At 48.5% G+C, this 20,978-nt stretch overlaps 1 protein-coding gene across 6 annotated transcripts in view; it reads left to right on the top strand.

The window, feature by feature from the left end:
* TBL1X (transducin beta like 1 X-linked) overlaps nucleotides 1-20,978 on the top strand; it is a 247,265-nt gene that overhangs the window by 217,631 nt on the left and 8,656 nt on the right. For all 6 annotated transcript variants that reach the window (XM_012433976.2, XM_012433979.2, XM_012433981.3 and 3 more), the window contains 8 exons: nucleotides 3,221-3,353; nucleotides 3,722-3,863; nucleotides 4,760-4,823; nucleotides 4,936-5,033; nucleotides 8,947-9,007; nucleotides 14,978-15,099; nucleotides 19,262-19,336; nucleotides 19,653-19,780. In XM_012433976.2, the coding sequence (XP_012289399.1) occupies nucleotides 3,221-3,353; nucleotides 3,722-3,863; nucleotides 4,760-4,823; nucleotides 4,936-5,033; nucleotides 8,947-9,007; nucleotides 14,978-15,099; nucleotides 19,262-19,336; nucleotides 19,653-19,780 (823 nt within the window). The remainder of the gene's footprint in view (nucleotides 1-3,220; nucleotides 3,354-3,721; nucleotides 3,864-4,759; nucleotides 4,824-4,935; nucleotides 5,034-8,946; nucleotides 9,008-14,977; nucleotides 15,100-19,261; nucleotides 19,337-19,652; nucleotides 19,781-20,978) is intronic.

The following is a 20,978-nucleotide window of genomic DNA, read 5'->3' as shown; positions in this document are numbered from 1 at the left end:
ATTTCTACCCAGAGAACCTGCTCCACTTAGACAAACTGATCTAGAAACCCGTAGAGATGCCACCTCAAGGTGTAAGTTCAGAGCAAGCATGTGTGCCGCACATGGCATACTGTGTGTGTATGTGCGTGCACGCGCGAGTATGCGTGTGCGTATATGTATGTTGTACATGTATATATCTGCATGTACTTGTGCACGTGTGTCTGGGTGTGTGTGCACCTGTGCATGGTGTAGTGTGTGTGTGTGTGTGTGTGTGTGTGTTCTTCCTTATTTGAAAGTTGTTTCTGGCCGAGCGTGGTGGCTCACGCCTGTGATCCCAGCACTTTGGGAGGCCAAGGCAGGTGGATCACCTGAGGTCAGGAGTTTGAGACCAGCCTGACCACAATGGCAAAACCCTGTCTCTACTAAAAATACAAAAATTAGCCAGGCGTGGTGGTGGGCACCTATAATTCCAGCTACTCTGGAGGCTGAGGCAGGAGAATAGCTTGAACCCAGGAGGCGGCGGTTGCAGTGAGCTGAGATAACGCCATTACACTCCAGCCTGGGCGACAGAGCAAGACTGTCTTAAAAAAGAAAGAAAGTTGTTTTCCTTGGAGTAGCCATGTAGCCCAGTAGTCCTTGAAGATTGAGCAGACAATGACTTTGGTGTCTTAACCTGGTACGTCTCGACTCCACAACTTTCTCGTGTGTAGAGGGCCAGCTGGCTGCCGCCCAAGTCAAGCCCTGTGGCAAGTTACCATCCACAGGCACCAGCTAACAAATTCTCTGGAGAATCAGATCCAGCATTGAATAGAAGGTTCACAGATTGTTAACAACGTTTCTATTGCAATAGGGTTACAGAAAGGCCACCTGCCTCAGATAAAAGGAAAAGACCTCTCAGCAGCCTTCTGTTGATAAGGTCCACAATTGTGGGGAAGGAAAAGAAGAGTCTGGCCCCCCTCCTCTGTGCATGTGGCCAGTTCACCCCAGTTGAAATTCCGGAACAGCTACCCCAACCTGACCCACAGCCCAATCTGTGGAGACAGGAGCGTTGGAAGGCTGCATTTTGATAAGAATAAAAATCCTGGCTGCCATGCCTGCCTGGAGTTACCAGGCCCCCTGCCACTGCGTGACTGGCTAGGATGCTGGTTTCTCTCTTACCATCTCCAGGGACGGTGGATCTGCCACACGCAGAAAGATGTTTTTCCTCTCTTCCAGCCAGATGACACTTTCGGAGCATGGCAGAAACACCAAAAGTCCCATTGCTGTTTGAATCTTTTGTATCAGGCTTCTTGAGCCAAGCAGGACCACCAGGCGTTTCCTTACTTTTTACATAAACAAAACTCCTTACTCAGTGCCAGGTATCCTAAGATCACATTGCTTCTGTTTCCCAGGTTTTCCACCAAAGCACCTTTACGAAAGACATACAACAAAGCATGCTCAATTCCTCGCCGTATTGTGAAACTGTTACCCATGGCTAATTGTTTGATGATCAGTCTGTATTGCTGCTTTTTCTTTCTTTTTTTTTTTTTCGAGACGCAGTCTCACTCTTGCCCAGGCTGGAGAGCAGTGGTGCAATCTCGGCTCACTGCAACCTCCACCTCGCGGGTTCAAGCGATTCTTCTGCCTCAGCCTCCGAAGTAGCTGGGACTATAGGTACACACCACCAAGCCTGGCTAATTTTTGTATTTTTAGTAGAGACGGGGTTTCACCATATTGGCCAGGCCGGTCTCAAACTCCTGACCTCATGATCCACCCACCTCAGCCTCCCAGAGTGCTGGGATTACAGGCGTGAGTCACCGCCGCCCAGCCCTATTGCTGCTTTTTCGTGAGTATAAACCAGGAGCTAGCAAACTTTCTTAAAGAGACAGGCAGTAAATGTCTCAGGCTTTGAGGGTCATGCAGTCTCTGTCACAGCTGCTCAAGTCTGTCGTAGTGCAAAAGCAGCTGTGAGAGTCAGCCCCCCTGCCGTAACAAAAGGCCACAGACCAGGCAGTTTAAGAATTTGCTCTCACAGTTCTGGAGGCGGGAGGTCAGAGATCAAGGTGTGGGCAGGCCTAGCTCCTTCGCGAGGCCTCTCTCCTTGGCTTATAGAGACCTTCTTTTTTCCTTGTCCTCACGTGCTCATTCCTCTGGTGTGTCTGTGTCCTGATTTCCTCCTCTTATAAGACACCAGTCCCATTGGGTTAGGGTCCACCCTAGTGACCTCCTTTTACCCTGCTCACCTTTTTGAAAGCCCTGTCTCCAAATACAGCCACATTCTGAGGTCCTGGAAATTGGGGCTTCAAGATGTGAATTTTAGGGGGACGTCGTTTAGCCGATAACGGTAGCCACAGGCAATTTGACAACATGAGGAGCGGCTGCGTGCCAGTCACACTTTATTTATGCAGAAGCAGCCAGAGACTAGACGTGGTTCAGGGGCTGTGGTTAACTGGCCCCAGTTGTAAAGAATAACTGTGACCCAGGCTGGGGTGCAATGGCACAGTCAGCTCACTACAGCCTCAACCTCTTGGGCTCATGTGACCCTCCCACCTCAGCCTCCTAAGTAGCTGGGACCACAAGTGCGCACCACCACGCCTGGCTAACTTGTTTTGTTTTGTTTTTATAGAGATGAGGTGTTGCTGTGTAGCCCAGGCTGCTATTGAACTCCTGGTCTCATGCAATCCTCCCTCTTCAGCCTCTTGAAGCACTGGAATTTTAGGTGTGACCCACTGCACTTAACAAACTGTTTCTATTCCTCAAAAATTTAAAGACTGTCAAAATATAAAGAAATCTAAAATATTTACTAAATTGCACTAAAGCCAGGATTTCCCTAGAATCATCAGAAGTCGACCAGGTGCAGTGACACATGCCTATAATTCCAGCATTTTGGGAGACTGGGGCAGGCAGATCACTTGAGGCCAGGAGTTCGAGACCAACCCTGGCAGCATGGTGAAGCCCTGTCTCTACTAAAAATACAAAAATTACTCCAGTGTTTTGGCATACGCCTGTAATCCCAGCTGCTTGAGAGGTTGAGGCATGAGAATTGCTTACACCTGGGAGGTGGAGGTTGCAGTGAGCTGAGATTGCGCCACTGCACTCCAGCCTGAGTGAAGACTCTGCCTCAAAAAAGAAAAGAAAGGAATCATCAGAGGTAGTATTACTTAATACATAAAAACAAGATGTTTCCGGAAACCACAGCGCCCTTTAAGAGCATTTCTCTTGTATTGGTAAGCCACTTACCTCTCTGTGTTTCCTATGACAGATAATCACGTGAAGCCAATGGAAGTAGATGGGGAGATTGAGATTCCATCCAACAAAGCCACAGTCCTTCGGGGCCATGAGTCCGAGGTGTTCATTTGTGCCTGGAACCCTGTCAGTGATTTGCTTGCATCTGGGTAAGGATGTCAGGATGGGGGCACTCCAGGGTTGGGGAGATGGGAGCTGCTTGCCCTTCTTTGGGGTTCTGCCTTAAGGAACACACACTCCCCATCTTACCTCAGTGTGGGCAGACCCGGGAGTGGGCGACTCTTTGAGCCACTTCTCTACATGTCTCATATTGTGGAGAAGCCATAGTTCCAAGTCATTTTCTCCATGGGGTGGTAAGGAACACAAAGGCATTTAACATTACCGAACACAACGATGGCAAGGAGGGAAACAGGGATCCAGAGGTATGAAAAAGACAGAAGAGCACGTGCCAAAGATGCCATCTGGCCAGAGAGCAAGCAGTGGAGAGCTTCTTATCTCCTGTGTTTTTATTCTGCAGATCCGGAGACTCAACTGCAAGGATATGGAACCTGAATGAGAATAGCAACGGGTGCTCCACCCAGCTCGTGCTAAGGCACTGTATACGAGAAGGGGGCCACGACGTCCCGAGCAACAAAGATGTCACCTCACTAGACTGGAACGTAAGCATCTTCCACCCCCTGGGCACTTTGAAATCGGTAAAACCTGCCAGCCACCAGGCGAGGGCTGCAGTGATGGATGGAGCCCATGCAGACATAGGAGACAGGCGGTCCCGTGTGCTCAGCCCCACCCTGAGGGGCTGCCAGAGAGGTGGTCTTGGCTTTTCTTTTTTTTGAGATGGAGCCTTGCTCTGTTGCCCAAGCTGCAATGCCGTGGTGTGATCTCGACTCACTGCAACCTTCGCCTCCTGGGTTCAAGCAATTCTCCTGCCTCAGCCTCCCGAATAGCTGAGATTACAGGCTCACGCCACGACACCAGACTAATTTTTATATTTTTAGTAGAGACAGGGTGTCACCATGTCGGCCAGGCTGGTCTTGAACTCCTGACTTAATGTGATCCACCTGCCTCAACCTCCCAAAGTACTGGGATTACAGGCGTGAGCCACCGTGCCTGGCTGGTCTTGGCTTCTAAGAGCTCTTAACAAGGCTGCATTTGGCAGACAATGAGCTGTGTGTTCAGTAGCCATATCTTTGCATGTGAGCGTGCCTTAGCAAAATGAGCCTGTGACCTCGTGGTGGGAAGGTAGGCTGGGAACCCCAGGGTAGTTCTCCTGGAGAGAGACGATGTGCAGCCCAGAAAAGGTGACTCTCCACCTTGGGATTTCAGCACCAGGGGTTATATGCATTGACATGTGGGATGCACACAGTTTGACTGCTTTTTTATTTTCTGCAAAGTCTTGTGGTAACTTTCAGCATGGTATTTTTAATTCTGTCATTAAAGAACATGCAGTGGCAAATGGTTCCAGTGTACTGGGATCCTGGGAGAGGCTCTCTGAGCTTCTTTGGTGCTGCCACTCCTAAGTTGTTTCTGTGGGTTTGTGTCTCTTTCTGGCCCTCAGACCGATGGAACACTCTTGGCTACAGGTTCATATGACGGTTTTGCAAGAATATGGACGGAAGATGGTAAGTCCAGTGTCCCTCGTGCTGGGGTTGGGTAAGAGGAGCTGTTGATGGAACCCTTGAGTGAAAAGCCTGTGACACTGCAGTCAACACATTTGTCTGTTTTTACTAACAGGTAACCTGGCCAGCACCTTAGGTCAACATAAAGGCCCCATCTTTGCCTTGAAATGGAACAGAAAGGGGAATTACATTTTGAGTGCTGGTGTAGACAAAGTGAGTATTAGCTTAAAATACATCCCTTTGAGCTACAGGTGGTTAGATATTTTTAGTCTCAAAATAACATCGTGGTTTCTTGGAACCCTTAGGTTTTGTGCTTCCCCTGAAGGGATGAAAGGGAGTTGTTTAGGCTTTGTTTTTGTGGTTTTGAGCTTTCTGTTATTTTGTAACACATCATCTCTTAATATAGTCTGCTGTTCTGCAGACCCATGTGCAAAACTTCCCTTTATTTGAGGTACATGGTTCAGTGGTAGAGAGAGGAAAAATCTCCACATTGCATTTGTCACTTGCTGAAAGGAGCCATGTGGTATGGGGCGTGCCCTGCCTGAACTTTCACCCACTGACGGGCAGGTGGCACCGGCTGTGTGTGTTCTTCAGGCTTCGTCTTTCCTCATTTGATCAACTGCTGCTCCCACAGTGGACTGCAGATTTCTGAGCAGGAGTCAAGCAACCTGGGTACAAGGGCACACTCTCCCGGTGGTCCACAGAGCCAGATTAGAATTGACTTGCTCTGCACCTGGGCAGGGCTACAGGGAGACATGGTGGCGTTAACTCCAGGTGCATCTGAAAGCCATCAGTGGGGTGGGAACCCAAAGGCAAAGAGGAGGTGGATGCAGGCTCCATCCCAGCCCGGAGTGATTCAACCAGCAATCTCAGCCTCTGTGCATTTCACTTTCCTCACTTGTCCAGCGACAGGGCTGGCTGGAGTCATGACCCCAAACAGCTTTCGTGGAACAGTTGTGCATTCCCGAGACTCAGCAGGAATTCTAAGTCATGGCTTTGGGAAAAAAGCATTATCTAGAATTAAAAAAAAAAAAAAAAAATAGACATGTTTTCACGTCAGTTTGTGTTTCTACAACAACTGGAAACCATGCATGAATACTGGAGGATGATCAGGCCTCCACAAAGCTTTGCATTTTGTGATAATTTCAGGATAACTTGAACTCCAAGACTTAGTAAGGTTTTCAAGACCAGCTTGGCCAACATGGCAAACCCAGTCTCTATTAAAAATGCAAAACGTAGACGAGCATGGTGGTGGGCGCCTGTAATCCCAGCTACTCGGAGACTGAGGCACGAGAATCTCTTAAACCAGGGAGGCAAAGGAGGTTGCAGTGAGCTGAGATTGTGCCTCTGCACTACAGCCTGGATCTGGAAGAAGAGTGAGACTCTGTCTGACACACATACACAAAAACAAAAGACAAACCAAAAAAAACTAAGTTTTCTGTTCATTCTAGTTCTAAAAGTTATTATAAAATGGTAGACTTGGTCAGGCACAATGGCTCATGCCTGTAATCCCAGCACTTTGGGAGGCCGAGGCGGGCAGATCGAGAGGTCAGGAGTTCAAGACCAGCCTGGCCAACATAGTAAAACCCTACATATACTAAAAATACAAAAATTAGCTGGGCACAGTGGGCGCCTGCAATCCCAGCTACTTGGGAGGCTGAGGCAGGAGAATTGCTTGAACCTGGGAGGTGGAGGTTGCAGTGAGCCGAGATCGCGCCACTGCACTCCAGCCTGAGTGACAAAGGAAGACTGTCTCAGGGGGAAAAAATGATAGTCTTGACCTCTGAGCATCATCCCACTTTTGGAGAAGTTGTAATTGGATTTGGCAAACTGTGGCCCACACAGGCCAAGTCTGGCTCCTCACCTGTTTTTTTATTTAAATAAAGTTTTATTGGGACACAGCCATACCCCTTTGTTGAGACCTCTGTGTTTGCTTTCATGCTACAATAGCAGAGGTGAGCAGTTGCAAGGGAGATCAGATGGCTCTCGAAGCCTAAAATTCCTACTTCCTGGCCCTTCACAGAAAAAGTTTGTAGACTCCTGCACTAGGGTATAACTAGGTCAACAAACCATTCATTCATAATTGCTGTCTCTCTCTTTTAAGCCAGGAAACCTTCCTTTCAGACTTAGTAGCCTGGTTTATGATATTTTAAAATCTGAGTTGCTGTGGTTGACACATAAACGTTCTCATGTAGCTACTATCAGATTTTTGCCAAGATGTTCTAATTCAAGTAACATGCATATGCAGCACTTTGCTGTGCATTCAGTAGGCTCTCAGTAATTGCTGCTTGAGTTATTAAAATAACTCCTGAAAATGACAGCACTTTTCTTTATCAAGCACTTCACTACTGTCTGTGTTAACCCATCCAGTACTGCCAGGATAGGAGGCGGGCACAAGTATGAGCATTCCCATTCTACAGAGGAGGAACTGGAGGCCCAGAGAGGGTTATTAATTTGCCTAGGGACACACAGCTGGTGCAGAGGGATGGGAACTCAGGCCCTGAGTCACCAGTAACTCCTGCCCTTTGACTTCCGTAGAATTCTAAATAGCTGTTTGTTTCCTAGTCTCCTTCCTATCTGGAGACTGTTTAACATTCATGGTTGTTTTTCTCACTGCTTATCGGTCTTAACTCCACCAGGTGATGGACTCTGTGATCAGTGAAAATGCATATGTGGTATATGTTAGTCTCTCGGGCTGGGTGCGATCCACCATCATTACTGGTCAGCCACAGCAGGAGTGGAAATAATGTCTTGTCCATGACACCCAGGGAGGAAATGTTAACTTATGGGGATGCTGGTGTTGACCAACACACAGTGACTAAAATATATGTCACATTCTTCAAATGTTTGCATAACTGTTTTCTTTTGTCCAATGTATATTTAACGTAAACATCAACTAAGAGACCCAGTCATTAATGTAATATGTGAAATGCTATCAGAACTGTAAAAGGGTTTATATATTCTCTGCAGTGTTAGATTTGTTTTTGCATGGCTAAATTAAGAAGAGTTAAACCCCAACAAAGAAATGTTAATTTGTCTAGAACTGACCCAGAACCCAGGAGTACCAAGTTTCAAAGACATGCTTGCTTTCCTCCGAAAATGTCCACAGTCAACACAAAATAGGACTCTTTCTTCTGAAAGCAAAATCTTGACTAAGTGTCACTGGCAGAGAGTTGTAAAGTTTCCAATTAAGTTGAAAATTCCAGTTGATGAAGACGTAATTCCAATGCTATTCATTGAGCTGGTTCTCTAAGTATCTTCCTAGCGTCAGTAAATTCATAAAAATTCATGATTTTCTTTGTTTTCCAAGGCAGAACTCACCTTTCTACTTACTGTTAGACGAATACATTGGTGCCTGGCACCGGTGCAAGCCAATGGCTCTGCCATGTCTAGTGTCCCCAGTTCATGGAGTAATGAGCAGAGGCATTTTCAGAAATGCTCATTCCTGCAGCCCTTCTCTTGGAAAAATGCCAAAAAGATCTTTGGAGATGCTTTGTTCCAGGTTTTTCAGTAGTTTTCTGAATTTGGAGATGAGGAGGAATTCCTATGAATTTTGGTAGTTTTTGCAAGTATTGGTTACGGCTGCTCTGTCCTTAAACTCATTTATGCCTAGTGTTCCATTATTGGAACACCAAGCATGTGGGAGTTATTTATATCCTGCTGCTCAGGGTCATCGCCAAGGTCTGATTGCAAAAATTCAAAAATTGCTATCTCAGGCATAAATGAGTTAAGGGAGACGCCAGCATATGTGGCTGATGAGTTCATCAGATGTGGCCATCCAGATTGTTAAAGATAAAGCATGCTGTACTTTAATGACGTAGTCTGGGAGAAAAGGAAGGCAACTATCCCAGCAGGGTTTTGATACAGACTACATGTTGAAATTGTAGTATTTGGGGGTATTATTGGAGTGAAATATAATAGATTGCTAATGAATTTTACCAGTTTCTTTCTTTTTAATGTGTATCTGAGAAAATTGAAAGTAGCCCATGAAGCTCACTTTCTATCTGTATTGAAAAGTGTCAGTTTATAAGGAGAGGGGCTCACTGTCTTTTTCTTATATGATAAATGTTTCCAGAGAACTTTGCAAGAATAGTTACTAACTTTTTCCTTTGTTTGCGGAGCACAGACGACAATAATTTGGGATGCCCACACAGGAGAAGCCAAACAGCAGTTTCCTTTTCATTCGGGTGAGTTTTTTTGTTTGTTTTTTGTAATTCAGAAATAATAATTCAGCTTGAGCCCAGTGGCTTAACACCTGTAATCCCAGCACTTTGGGAAGCTGAAGCAGGTGGATCGCATGAGCTCAGGAGTTGAAGATTAGCCTGGGCAACATGACGAAAACCATCTCTACAAAAAATACAATAATTAGCCAGGCATGGTGGTGCACACCTGTAGTCCCAGCCCCTCGGGAGGTTGAGGTAGGAGGATGGCTTGAGCCCAGGAGGTGGAGGTTTCAGTGAGCCGAGAGATTGTGCCACTGCACTCCATCCTGGGCAAAAGAGGCAGACCCTGTCTCAAAAACTAATAATAATAATAATTCAAAATTAGGCTGGGCACTGTGGCTGATTCCTGTAATTCCAGCACTTTGGGAGGCTGGGATGGGAGAGTCACTTGAGACCAGGGGTCGTAGACCAGCCTGGGCAACGAAGCAAGACCCCGTCTCTACAAAAAATATAAAACGTTAGTTGGGTGTGGTGGTGCACACCTCTAGTTTTAGCTACCCAGGAGGGTGAGGCAGGAGGATTGCTTGAGCCAGGAAATTAAGGTTGTAGTGAGTTATGATTGCACCACTGCATTCCAGCCTTGGTGACAGAATGAGATCCTGTCTCTAATAAATGAAAATAAATAATAATAATTTAGAGTTATATGAAATGCCCCATAAAGTAACTGAATGCACAGAATATAGTGCCCAAGGGCCCTCACTGGTCAGAAGGAGACCCATTTTGTGGCAAGCATTGATTGGTCTTAAGGTTTGCAAGATACAGATGACCTCAGCACCCACCTGCTCAGAGCTCTGAAACACAGCAGTGAGCCAGCCACAGAAGCAGTGCAGACTCCTTTCTCTTGCTGTTCTAAGAGGGATGCTATTTTGGGGGCTCCCCGAAACCACCCCCAGGATTGGCAGTTGGCTGCGAGGACTCCCAGGACGCAGCAAACCTACAACTAAGATTTCTAACAGCAAAGGAATTTAGTGCAACCTTAGCAAAGGGAAACGGTGCACACAGCCAAATCCAGAGCTTTGAAGGCTCCTCTCCCAGTGAACTCTCACAGGCCATGCTGAATTCCTCCGGGAATAAGTTGTAACTATGCCTGTGACGTGTTTTGTACCAGGGAAGCTCCATAGAGCCTCAGTGCCCAGAGTTTTTATTGGGGGTTGGCCATGTAGGCACCCAGTGCCTAGTACAAGCCACAACTGCAGACCCCCAGAAGGAAAGCAGGTACATAGCATAAACACAGTTTGCACAAACAAGTGTTGGCAGTGAGTGTCTGTTAGGGAATGGTGGGAACGCTCCAGAAATCTCAATTCTCAGTTGCTAGCCAAGGGCCAGCCTTGCAAGCAGGCCTCTATGGGGAGAGCAGCCTCGGGCCCGTGGTGTTAGCACCTTCGTGCGCAGATGTGTGGCCACTGCTCTGGACATAACCACATCCCTTTGTGCACTGGAGCCAGGCCAGGCCACATGCGACAGCCAGGGCTCTGGAGTCTAGAGATTCCAGTTTTCCAGATTCCCAGCTGATTCTTCGTTTTTTTTGTTTGTTTGTTTGTTTGTTTGTTTGTTTTCTTGAGACGAAGTCTCGCTCTGTCACCCAGACTGGAGTGCAGTGGTGCGATCTCGGCTCACTGCAACCTCCGCCTTCCATGTTCAAGCAATTCTCCTGCCACAGCCTCTTGAGTAGCTGGCATCACAGGCGCCCGCCACTACGCCCAGCTAATTTTTGTATCTTTAGTAGAGATGGGGTTTCGACATGTTGGCCAGGCTGGTCTCAAACTCCTGACCTCAGGTGATTCACCCACCTTGGTCTCCCAAAATGATTCTTCATTTTCTTTCCCAACTTCCTCCTCTGTGTAACTCAGTCCTGTTGTTAGATGTGGCCTCTTAAAACAAAGACAGATGGCCACCCACAGACCTAATAGACTACTGGAAGACTTTAGACTGGCTTAGAGTGGGCAGAAGCGGGTAGGTACCACTTCCCTTAACGGCAAATGCCTGATCTGTCTTGAAGGAATCCCTAAATGTGTAGGGTGAAAGTTGACTATCTTATCAGCTGTCTCTGGGCATTGTCCTGGAGGAGATCTGAGTGTCTTGTCAGGCAGCTTGGGGTGTTTAAATGATGTTCTGAATGGGAGGGCTAACCACAACGACTGTCCAAGACAGCACAGCCCATCAGTGCCTGGGGAGGGCTCCAAGCAGGGGACATGGCCCTGCAGGAAACCAGATCAGGAGCCAAAGGTCGTGTCAAGGCACGATTGTGTCAGATGCATAGGCACCCATGTCTGTTATATTCCATGCAGCACTTCAGTGGGGACTCCTCCTCATACAGGCAGCTCAGAGAGTGAGGGAGACTCAGGGAGGACACTGTTTCTGCTCTGCTGCCCTGGAGAGAGCGAGCATCTCCTCTGTGGCCACTCCTGCACAGCTTGGGGCCCACACCAAGCACACCTCTCAAGGCTGCCAGTGAAATTTGTTACTGGTGTTGCTTTAATTGAACACTATTGATGAAGGCGCTGAGCATATTAGAGACAAAAGGCTCCCAATGCAAGCAGCATGTGCACTAGGCCCTCCAGAAAGTGCCCTTCACCCCATGGGGAAGCCCTGTACCCATTTCGTCTTTCCCCTGGCCCCTGGAAACCCCACCTACAGCCTGTGATCTGTGTGTCATCTCTACGCCAGACACTTGCTACTCTGTGCTCTAGACAGCAAATCAAAGCAGGTGGCTAGTGAGAATGCCGTTCCCGATGGAGTTCCGTCATGTTTGGCTTAAATGCCGAAACCTACCTTTGTAGGCAGGAAGGATGCTGTGACGGGTTCACAGCCCTAGAATCCCAGTCATGCAGACTTGGAGGGGTGAGGCAAGATGTCTGATACAGAAAGCTCTGGCTTCTGTTTTTCAGAGAAAAATCTGCCCGAGGTAAACATCAGTAAGGTTCCTCTAATGCTTGTATCTTAAGAATTCATCTGTAAAGTCTTTCAGCAGAAAATAATCTTTCCCAAAGTGTCCCCAGGGGCCTATGGAAGGGTTTTCTACCCAGCTGACCCAGGAAGACCACAAACCTCGTTGTTCTGAATTGCATGAGCTTCTCATCTGTAATCTGGCTGGCCATTAGGTAGACCCAGTTCCTGTCGGCAGGTCAGACATATCTAGGTGTTACTTGCTCTCTTTTTGGTGTCAATTCGTGTGTTAGAGACTGTTCAAGATGAAGAGAAGAAGCTCACTTCCAGGTGAAATGCAACTGGGAAGAGCTGTGAAGAGCGCCTTTCTGAGGCTGTAGCAGGCTTGGTGTTTAATGGGGTGACTGCCTTGCCCCACTAGCTTTTCCCCAAGAATGCCTCATGGGGGTGCCCTCAGTCACCGTCGGCAGGAACCCTTAGCTCAAAGCCTTATGATGGAGTGAAACTCCTCCAAGGAAAGGAACTCGCTGAGGAAAGGTACAAACTATTGATGCACGACAGCCGGGAGAGATCTCAGAGGCATTTTGCTGAGTGGCAAAAGTCAGTCTCAAAAGGTTGCATGCTCTGTAACATTCTCATGATGATAAAATGATAGAAACCTGGGACAGATCAGCGGTGCGGGAGTTTAGGAAGGCGTGTGTGCCTATGCAGTAGCCTGAGAGAGATCTTAGTGATGACAAAACACTTCTGGGTCTCAATTGCAGCGATACACATCTACCCACGTGATAAAATGACAGCACTCTACAGGCAGATTGCACCAGTGTCAACTTTCCAGTCTCAATACAATGCTACAGCTACACAAAATGTAACCCTTAGGGGAACCTGGGTCAAGGACACACGGGACCTCTCTGTGTTACCTTTGCAGCTTCCTGTAAACCTCTAATTATTTCAAAAGGAAAATGTCTGGCTGGATCCAGAAGAATGAGGGCTATTGACCCATACTGGCCCATGCATGGGAAGCCGGGCACAGAGCCCCCCAGCGTAGCTCAGCCCTGTTACTGGCCATTCACCCACGTCGTTCCAAGCATCCTGGCTGCAGGAGCTGACTCAGTAGGGCTAATCACCTGAGGGCAGGGGCCCTCTCTTTAGAATAATTGTCTTGGGCCACACATAAAATACACTAACACTAACAATAGCTGATGAGCTGAAAAAAAATCACAAAAAAATCTCTTAATGTTTTGAGACAGTTTACAAATTTGTGTTGGACCACATTCAAAGCCATCCTGGGCCATGGGCTGTGGGTTGAACAAGCTTGCTTTAGATGGAGGTGTTGGTGGCAATCTCCTGGACCACTCGCCAGATTGTCACATTTCCAGGTGTATTAATCACATGCCCAAATGCAGAGGCTGGACCAGAAGTTTGCCGTTTGGCTCAGGCGATGTTGTAAACAAGAACCAAGAAAAGGGGTCAAGAATCGTGGGACTGTCATGAAACACGCTGCTGGGGATGGAACATAAGAGATGGCCTCAGCTATGGAAAACACCACTGCTGACACCGCATTGTCCCAGCCACACCTTCTGCCTGGGCGTGGAGCTGGATGGGGAAGTGAATGGGGTCCCTGTGATTAAGGAGGATAAATACATGGAGGGTTGCACCTCTTATTTAAAGACCAAGGAAGGGCAGGGGCAACCGATGGTTAGCACATTCAGAGAAAGCTGGATTTTTCTCAGTTCAGCGCTGACTGCGTTTAAGAAACACATATGGCTGGGCGCAGTGGCTCATTCCTGTAATCCCAGGACTTTGGGAGGCCAAGGTGGGAGGATCACTTGAGCCCAGGAGTTCGAGACCAGCCAGGGCAACACTGCAAGACCCCATCTCTACCAAAAACAGCTTTGAAAAATGAACCAGGCATGGTGGCATGCACCTGTAGTCCCAGCTACTAGGAAGGCCGAGGTGGGAGAATCACAATCACCTGAGCCCATGAGATTGAGGGTACAGTGAGCCAAGACTGTGTCACTGCACTCCAGCTTGGGTGACAGAGCAAGATCCTGTCTCGCAAAATTAACTGGGAGTGGTGGCACAAACGTGTAGTCCCAGCTACTTGGGAGGCTGAGGCAGGAGGATTGCTTGAGCACAGGAGTTTGAGGCTGCCGTGAGCTATGATGGTGCCACTGCACTCCAGCCTGGGTAGCAGCAAGACTTCATCTCTAAGAAAAAAAAAATCTCACATGAGTTTCCATGTTGGTAGATTCAAAGGGGTTCTTGTTGACTCTAATTATCCCCTAGTCAGGGGGATACCTTAATGTGTCACCGGAGAGTTTTTTTTCTTATTGAGGTATCTTGAACATAGGACATGAAATATTTCCTTTTTTCTCCTCTCTGTCTAAAATCGAATCAAATTAGCTCACCGCAGAGATACCGCTGGGAGCAGCAAGGTGCAGAGCAGGCAGGCTCTCTCATCTGCCCTCACCTGTGCCATGGGAGCGGGAGATTCTGCAGGCCGTGGGTGCAGGAAGTGTCACGGAGCCTCTCTCCCAGGACATCTTGTCATCCTTGCCAGCATGGCAGGAGAGGGTCTTTAAGGTCTTAGAAAGAAGGAGACTGTTCACACTTGAGACGTTTTTATCATGTTACTAAATGGGGCTTCTTGGGTGAGCGCAGTGGCTCACACCTATAACCCTAACACTTTGGGAGGCCGAGGTGGGTGGATGGCTTGAAATCAGGAGTTTGAAGCCAGCCTGGGCAACATAACAAGAATTTGTCTCTGCAAAAATTTCTTTAAATTAGCCAGGCCTGTTGGTGTGCGCCTGTAGTCTCAGCTGTTCAGGAGGCTGAGGTAGGCAGATCCCTTGAGCTCAGGAATTCTGGGCTGCAGTGAGCCATGATCACACCGCTACACTCCAGCCTGGGTGACAGAGCAGGCGCTGTCTCTAGAAATAAATATGTAAGTAAACTAAAAAGGCTTCCTGACTGTGCTCTTCGTTGTTGTAAATCCACGGAGCTGTGCACACGGTGAGTAACTGCAGATGTCCTCCCTCCCTGCTGCAGCCCCTGCCCTTGATGTGGACTGGCAGAACAACACGACCTTTGCCTCCTGTAGCACAGACATGTGTATCCATGTGTGCAGGCTCGGCTGCGAACGCCCAGTCAAAACCTTCCAGGGACACACAGTAAGTGAGCGCTCTCGTCACTGGACTCGAGTTCGTGAGATTGTGATGTGGGAGCCAATTCTTGTGTGCCTAGAATTAAAAGACACTGCAGCAGCAGACCGGCTCCTCTGCGGCCTTTGGCTGTTTGAGCTGCCATGGTTACCCCATGGTAACCATGGTAGTTGGATTGACCCAGTTTGGGGTGGGCAGCAAGAACAGTTCATCCAGAAGTGACCTAGATGGTGGATTTGGCAGCAAAGCCTTTAAGGTAGCATGAGAAACACGTAGAGGGCATAGAGGAAACGGCACTCACAATAAATGAATAGATGGGGCGAAGCCGCAGTGAACGGAGAAAACTACGTCATTAAAAAACAAAAGGAGGTTACGTGCATGACTTATGCCTGTAATCCCAGCACTTTGGGAGGCTGAGGCCAGAGGATTGCTCGAGGCCAAGAGTTTGAGGCCAGCCTGGGCAACGTAGCAAGACTCTGTCTCTACAAAAAAATTTAAAAAGTAGCTGTGTAGGATGATGCACACCTATAGTCCCATCCCAGGAGTTGAAGGCTGCAGTGAGTTATGATAGCACCACCGCACTCCAGCCTAGGCAACAGAGCAAGACCCTGTCTCTTTAAAAAATAAAAAATAAGAAATTGAGAACTGAGAAATATAGTGTCTGAAATGAAAGTCTTAATAGGCGGGTGTGTTAGGCAGTTCTCATTTCTCTCATTGCTGTGAAGAAATATCTGAGAGTGGGTAATTTAGAAGACAGGAGGTTTAACTGACCCGCAGTTCCTCAGGCTGTACAGGAAGCATGGCAGCAACTGCTTCTGGGGAGGCTTCAGGAAGCCTCTAGCCACGGCAGGAGTTGAAGGAGCAGGCACCTCACATAGCCAGAGCAGGGTTCAGAGGTGGGAGAAGCGGGGGGTGCCACGCACTTTCAAAGGACAAGAACTCATGAAGACAGCAGCAAGCCATGAGGGATCTGCCCCCGTGATCCAGACACCTCCCGCCGGGCCCACCTCTGCATCAGGGATGACAGTTTCACCTGAGATTTGTGGGGGTACACAGGTCCAAACCACACCAGTGGGTTTACCGGCAGATGGGAGATTGCAGAAGTAAGGTCAGAGATCATAGAAATTGGCCAATTTGAAGAACAGATAAAAGATTGAAAAACCGCGTAAAGGCATAATGGCTTATGGGACAGTATCAGGCACCCTAAACCTATATGCTGGATGGGGAGAGAAGAAAGAATGGAACAGAAAAATCATTTGAGGTAGTAACAGCCAAGTTTTCCTAAATTTGGTGGAAAACATCAATATTCAATCCAAGAAGCTCAGCAAATTTCAAGCAGAACAAATACAAATGGAACCACACTGTCCACCTAGGCATATAGTCATCAAACACCAGAATCAATGGCAGAGAAAATTCTAAAGGCAAGCAGAAGCTGGAAAAAAAAAAAATTATATCCCAGGGAACAACAGTGTGAACAACAGCTGACTTAGCAAATTCCTTAGCAAGGCCTCCGAGGCACTTCCGGGTCTTTTACCAAATCTCTCTCAGATTAGCCTACTCCTACGGTCTCTAACCTTCTGCAATCTCCAATCTGTTGGTAAACCCATTTCCATCCCTCGACCTCCTGGGCGTCCAAAAACGCCCTGTGCCTCTATCCTCCTAAAGACACATGCAGCCAAGCACCTTGCCCCGCGCTGAGCCCTGCCTGAAACGCTCCCCGCCTTAGACCCCACAGCAGCTCTCCTTCTGACACAGAATCCTCCCACCCTCCAGGCCCGTTCACATGTCCTCTGCATGCCCTGGGGAGGATTAATGGCACCCCCTGAGCTCCCACTGCCCACGTGAATGCCACAGCCTGGCAGTAGCTGCTGGCCTGCATGTCTGCCTCTCCCAGAAAATGCAGAGCACACCAACGCTGGGTCCACAGCATCTTGCCTTTTCTCACCAGCACCCAGAATAGCTTTCCACAGTGGGGGGAGGGTCCCCTATTAAAGCAGGGGAGGATGATCACAGTCCCTGGATATTTGCCATCATGCTACTAACTTATTAACTAATGTAAATTCCCTTGTCCTCATTCCCCCAGTGCCCACCCCTTTCCGCCCCTGGCCCAGGGGTCCCTGTCCCAAAGGAAGGCGCTTTTAGAGCACAGGCACCTATCATCCTGGTAACATCTGTTTGGATCCACACTGACTCTCTTCTTCTCATCTAAACCTATTTCTCCTCTAACCCTGGACTATCCGCAGGTTTTTAATAGAGCTGCACACACTATCTGTGGTTCCCAGGTGTTCTGCCCAGGACCTTGCCACCAGTACAGGCCTTGGCCCTTTAAGTGGGTCTTAATGCAGCCAGTGGCCCTAAACAAAGCTCCAGCTCAGGGGGTTAAGTGGAGACCCATGAGCCGGCTCTGGAGACGGCCCAGGAACTGGGCCTTGCATTGCAGAACAAGGGGTCCACTCCCAGGAAGTTATTTGTTCCTTTGCATGGGTTTGGCCAGGGACGGTGTGCAGTGACCAGCTCCACATTCCTGGACCCGTGGGTTTTCCTCTGAACAGTTGCAGTCAGAGCACCCTCGCTGGCCTTGCACACACATGCGCGTTCATAGACACCTGCGAGTGCTCGTGAGCGTGCACTCACACCCCCAGCCCCCTCTCTGGCCGGCCCCCTCCACCCTCCCAGGCTCTTGCAGCAGCCTACTCCTTGGCTGCCAAGCTGCTTCCTCCTCCCTTTCCCGGGCCGCCTGTGCCTCATGGAACACAGATGTGGCCTTGTCACTGTCCAGTTCACACCCTTCAAAACTCCGTGTCCTTAGAAACCAGCGTGACCATACAATTTATCATCTAACTTGGAGCCCTTAGGAGTGTGAAATTTAGAAAATTCATTATGAGTGTGAAATTAGTTAACCGTTAGGCCAGGACAGCAGATGTCACGTAGCGGGACTATACTGGACATATGGGGCCCTATAGTCACCCCCGAGGGAGCCCTGAGCTGGCATGTCTTGTCCCCTCATTTCTCCTGGGCAGGCTGTTCCCTAGCTGAGCCTTTGCCGCAGGTGCTGCTTTTACGCATGCCTGTCCCAGGCGTGTCCCCTTCTCCCTTGTGCCCTGGGCACATTGACTCACCTTTATCCTCCAGGGTTTAGCGTTGGGGTCCCCAGGTGCCCTGAGCCTCCGGGTTAGAGCACTCCCCCTGTGCTTTTCACTGCCTGGCTGTGCCGATCATGAGCCCCCAACCAGGATTTTGCCTGTGCTGTGTGTGTGTGTGTGTGTGTGTGTGTGTGTGTGTGTGTGTGTGCCGCTCAGCACTTGCCTCACACTTTCCTTGCACGTGTGTCTGCCTGTATGTGCATTTTGGTCGCCCATCTTCCACCTGGATCAGCCCTTACCCCGAATAACTCCACAATAGCTGAGGCTTCACTTCTCATGTTTACCCCTCCGCCTGCCTCCACTCACCTGTAGGAGAGAAATGCCTTGTAATGAATGCAGACACGGGGAGGAGCTGTTGCATCCAAAGTGCGTAAGAGGCCTGGCATGGTGGCTCACGCCTGTAATCCCACTACTTTGGGAGGTCAAGGTGGGAGGATCGCTTGAGCCCAAGAGTTCAAGGCCAGCTTGGGCAACCCCGTCTCTATAAAAGTACAAACAAACAAAAAATAGTTGGGCATGGTGGTGCCTGCCTGTGGTCCCAGCTGCTTGGGAGGCTGAGGCAGGAGGGTTGCTTGAGCTCAAGAGGTTCGTGTTGCAAGGACCTGTGTTCCCGTCATTGCACTCTAGCCTGGGAGACAAAGCGAGACCCTGTCTCAGAAAGCAAAATAAATCACATAGGAAAATGATTTTCAAAGTCCAGTTTTAAAAGTAACTGGTTTTATTTGCTGCGTTTTATAGTATGTGAATTCTTCACTTACCTTCCTTCCTAGCAGGGAATGTTTTTTTCTTAACGAAATATGGGTGAGGGTGGCTGGTGATGTGTGGTGTATGGCTGTGGTTTTATATATATGAAAAAGGCAAAGTGAGAAAAAGAGGAAACTAGATGGCTGCTTGTGCTGTGCTCTTTGGTGCCAGGCCTAAGCCGAAGACCTTCTGCAGTGACGGTGGCACGCTGCTGCCCCCTGCTGGAAGGCGACCTCATCTACTCGGGCCCTGACGTCTTTTTCAGCGTGTCTCTTCTCTTTCAGAATGAGGTCAACGCCATCAAATGGGATCCTTCTGGAATTTTGTTGGCGTCCTGCTCAGATGACATGACATTAAAGGTAGAGTCAACATTGCAAGGGGTGGGCTGTTTAATTCCAGACAACCCCGGGCGCTTGACGCCGTTCTCACTGTCACTCTTCTGTGAAGATTATTTATTACTGACCCCGCTCCCTTCCTCTATCATCCCGTGAATTCCGATGTCTCAGTCAGAGTCTCGCTGAGAATCCCAGCCTCCCCACAGCCTTTCTCACCACTTTGCACCCCGCACCCACCGTGGGCCAGCAGCCTCATGTGTGTGCCCGGGAAGAATGATGCCACATCGTTCCCGGATGCAGGAATGGCTTTTGCTCATGTTGTGGCTGGTGTGTCCTCTAGATCTGGAGCATGAAGCAGGAGGTGTGTGTCCACGATCTTCAAGCTCACAGCAAAGAGATCTACACCATCAAGTGGAGCCCCAGCGGGCCCGCCACCAGCAACCCAAACTCCAAAATCATGTTGGCAAGGTAAGGGCGGGCAGCACAGCCAGTGCAGCTCTGTGCTACACAAAGAAAACAGGAAGTTTTGCTAAAGTGTGCTAAGGCGTGATGGCGCGTGCCTGTAGTCCCAGCGACTCAGGAGGCTGAGGCTGGAGGATTGCTTGAGTTCAGGAGATTGAGGCTGCAGCGAGCGATGATCACACCACTGCACTCCAGCCTGGGCAACAGAGCAACACCATGTCTCTTTAAAAAAGAGAGAGAGAAGGAAAAAAAAACCCAGCATGACTGCAGAGCCGCAGTTAGGGACAGCAAGCCAGGCAGCACGGACTCTTGTTGACGGTGCTCGAATTAAGGTCATGTCTTAGAAAGGACTGAATGGAATTCCTGCATCCACTGCGAGATGGAGCCAAAAAATCAAAGAACACATAGGCCCTAATTCTCATATTTCAAGTAATTTTCATAAAATCCACTGAGATAGTACTACACACTACAGTCGTTTTGTGATGACTCAGAAGGTGCCTTTGCGTCACATGGTACTATTAGGAGCATAAATTATCCTTTTAGTCAGCAAGTATAAAAGGGGCATCCCAACTGGGCGCAGTGGCTCACGCCTGTAATCCCAGCACTTTGGGAGACCAAGGCAAACAGATCACCTGAGGTTGGGAGTTCGAGACCAGCCTGGCCAACGTGGCAAAATCCCATGTCTACTAAAAATATAAAAATTAGGCAGCGATGGTGGTTGCCTGTAATCCCAGCTATTCAGGAGGCTAAGGCAGGAGAATCGCTTGAACCCAGGAGGCGGAGGCTGCATTGAGTCAACATTGCGCCATTGCACTCCAGCCTGGGCAACCAGAGGGAAACTCCATCCCTGTTGAAAGAAAGCAAGCCAGACAATAGCTTTGTGATAGATATTATTGTTTTAAATTTGAAAATTACTAAAATTTGCAGCTTTCAATAAGGGGTATGTGGGTATAATTGTATTTTAATTCTTGTTTGATTAATTTTTTTTTTCCTTTTAGAGACAGGGTCTCCCTATGTTAGCCAGGCTGGTCTTGAACTCCTGGCTTCAAGTGATCTTCCCACTTCAGCCTCCCAAAGCACTAAGATTAGAGGCATGGTTTATTGTACCTGGCCTAAAAAGTTTTTTAAATGTTTATTCACTGATTTTGCTGTTTTTCCAAATATGGCTATCTGCATTAATTTAGTTGATAATAATAGATGTCGT

Source organism: Aotus nancymaae, unplaced genomic scaffold, assembly GCF_030222135.1.
Source record: "Aotus nancymaae isolate 86718 unplaced genomic scaffold, 86718_ANA_hifiasm-v0.15.2.pri h1tg000058l, whole genome shotgun sequence".
Taxonomy (NCBI): domain Eukaryota; kingdom Metazoa; phylum Chordata; class Mammalia; order Primates; family Aotidae; genus Aotus; species Aotus nancymaae.
The sequence above is the reverse complement of the archived record's forward strand: the minus strand, read 5'-3'. Positions and strand labels throughout refer to the sequence as shown.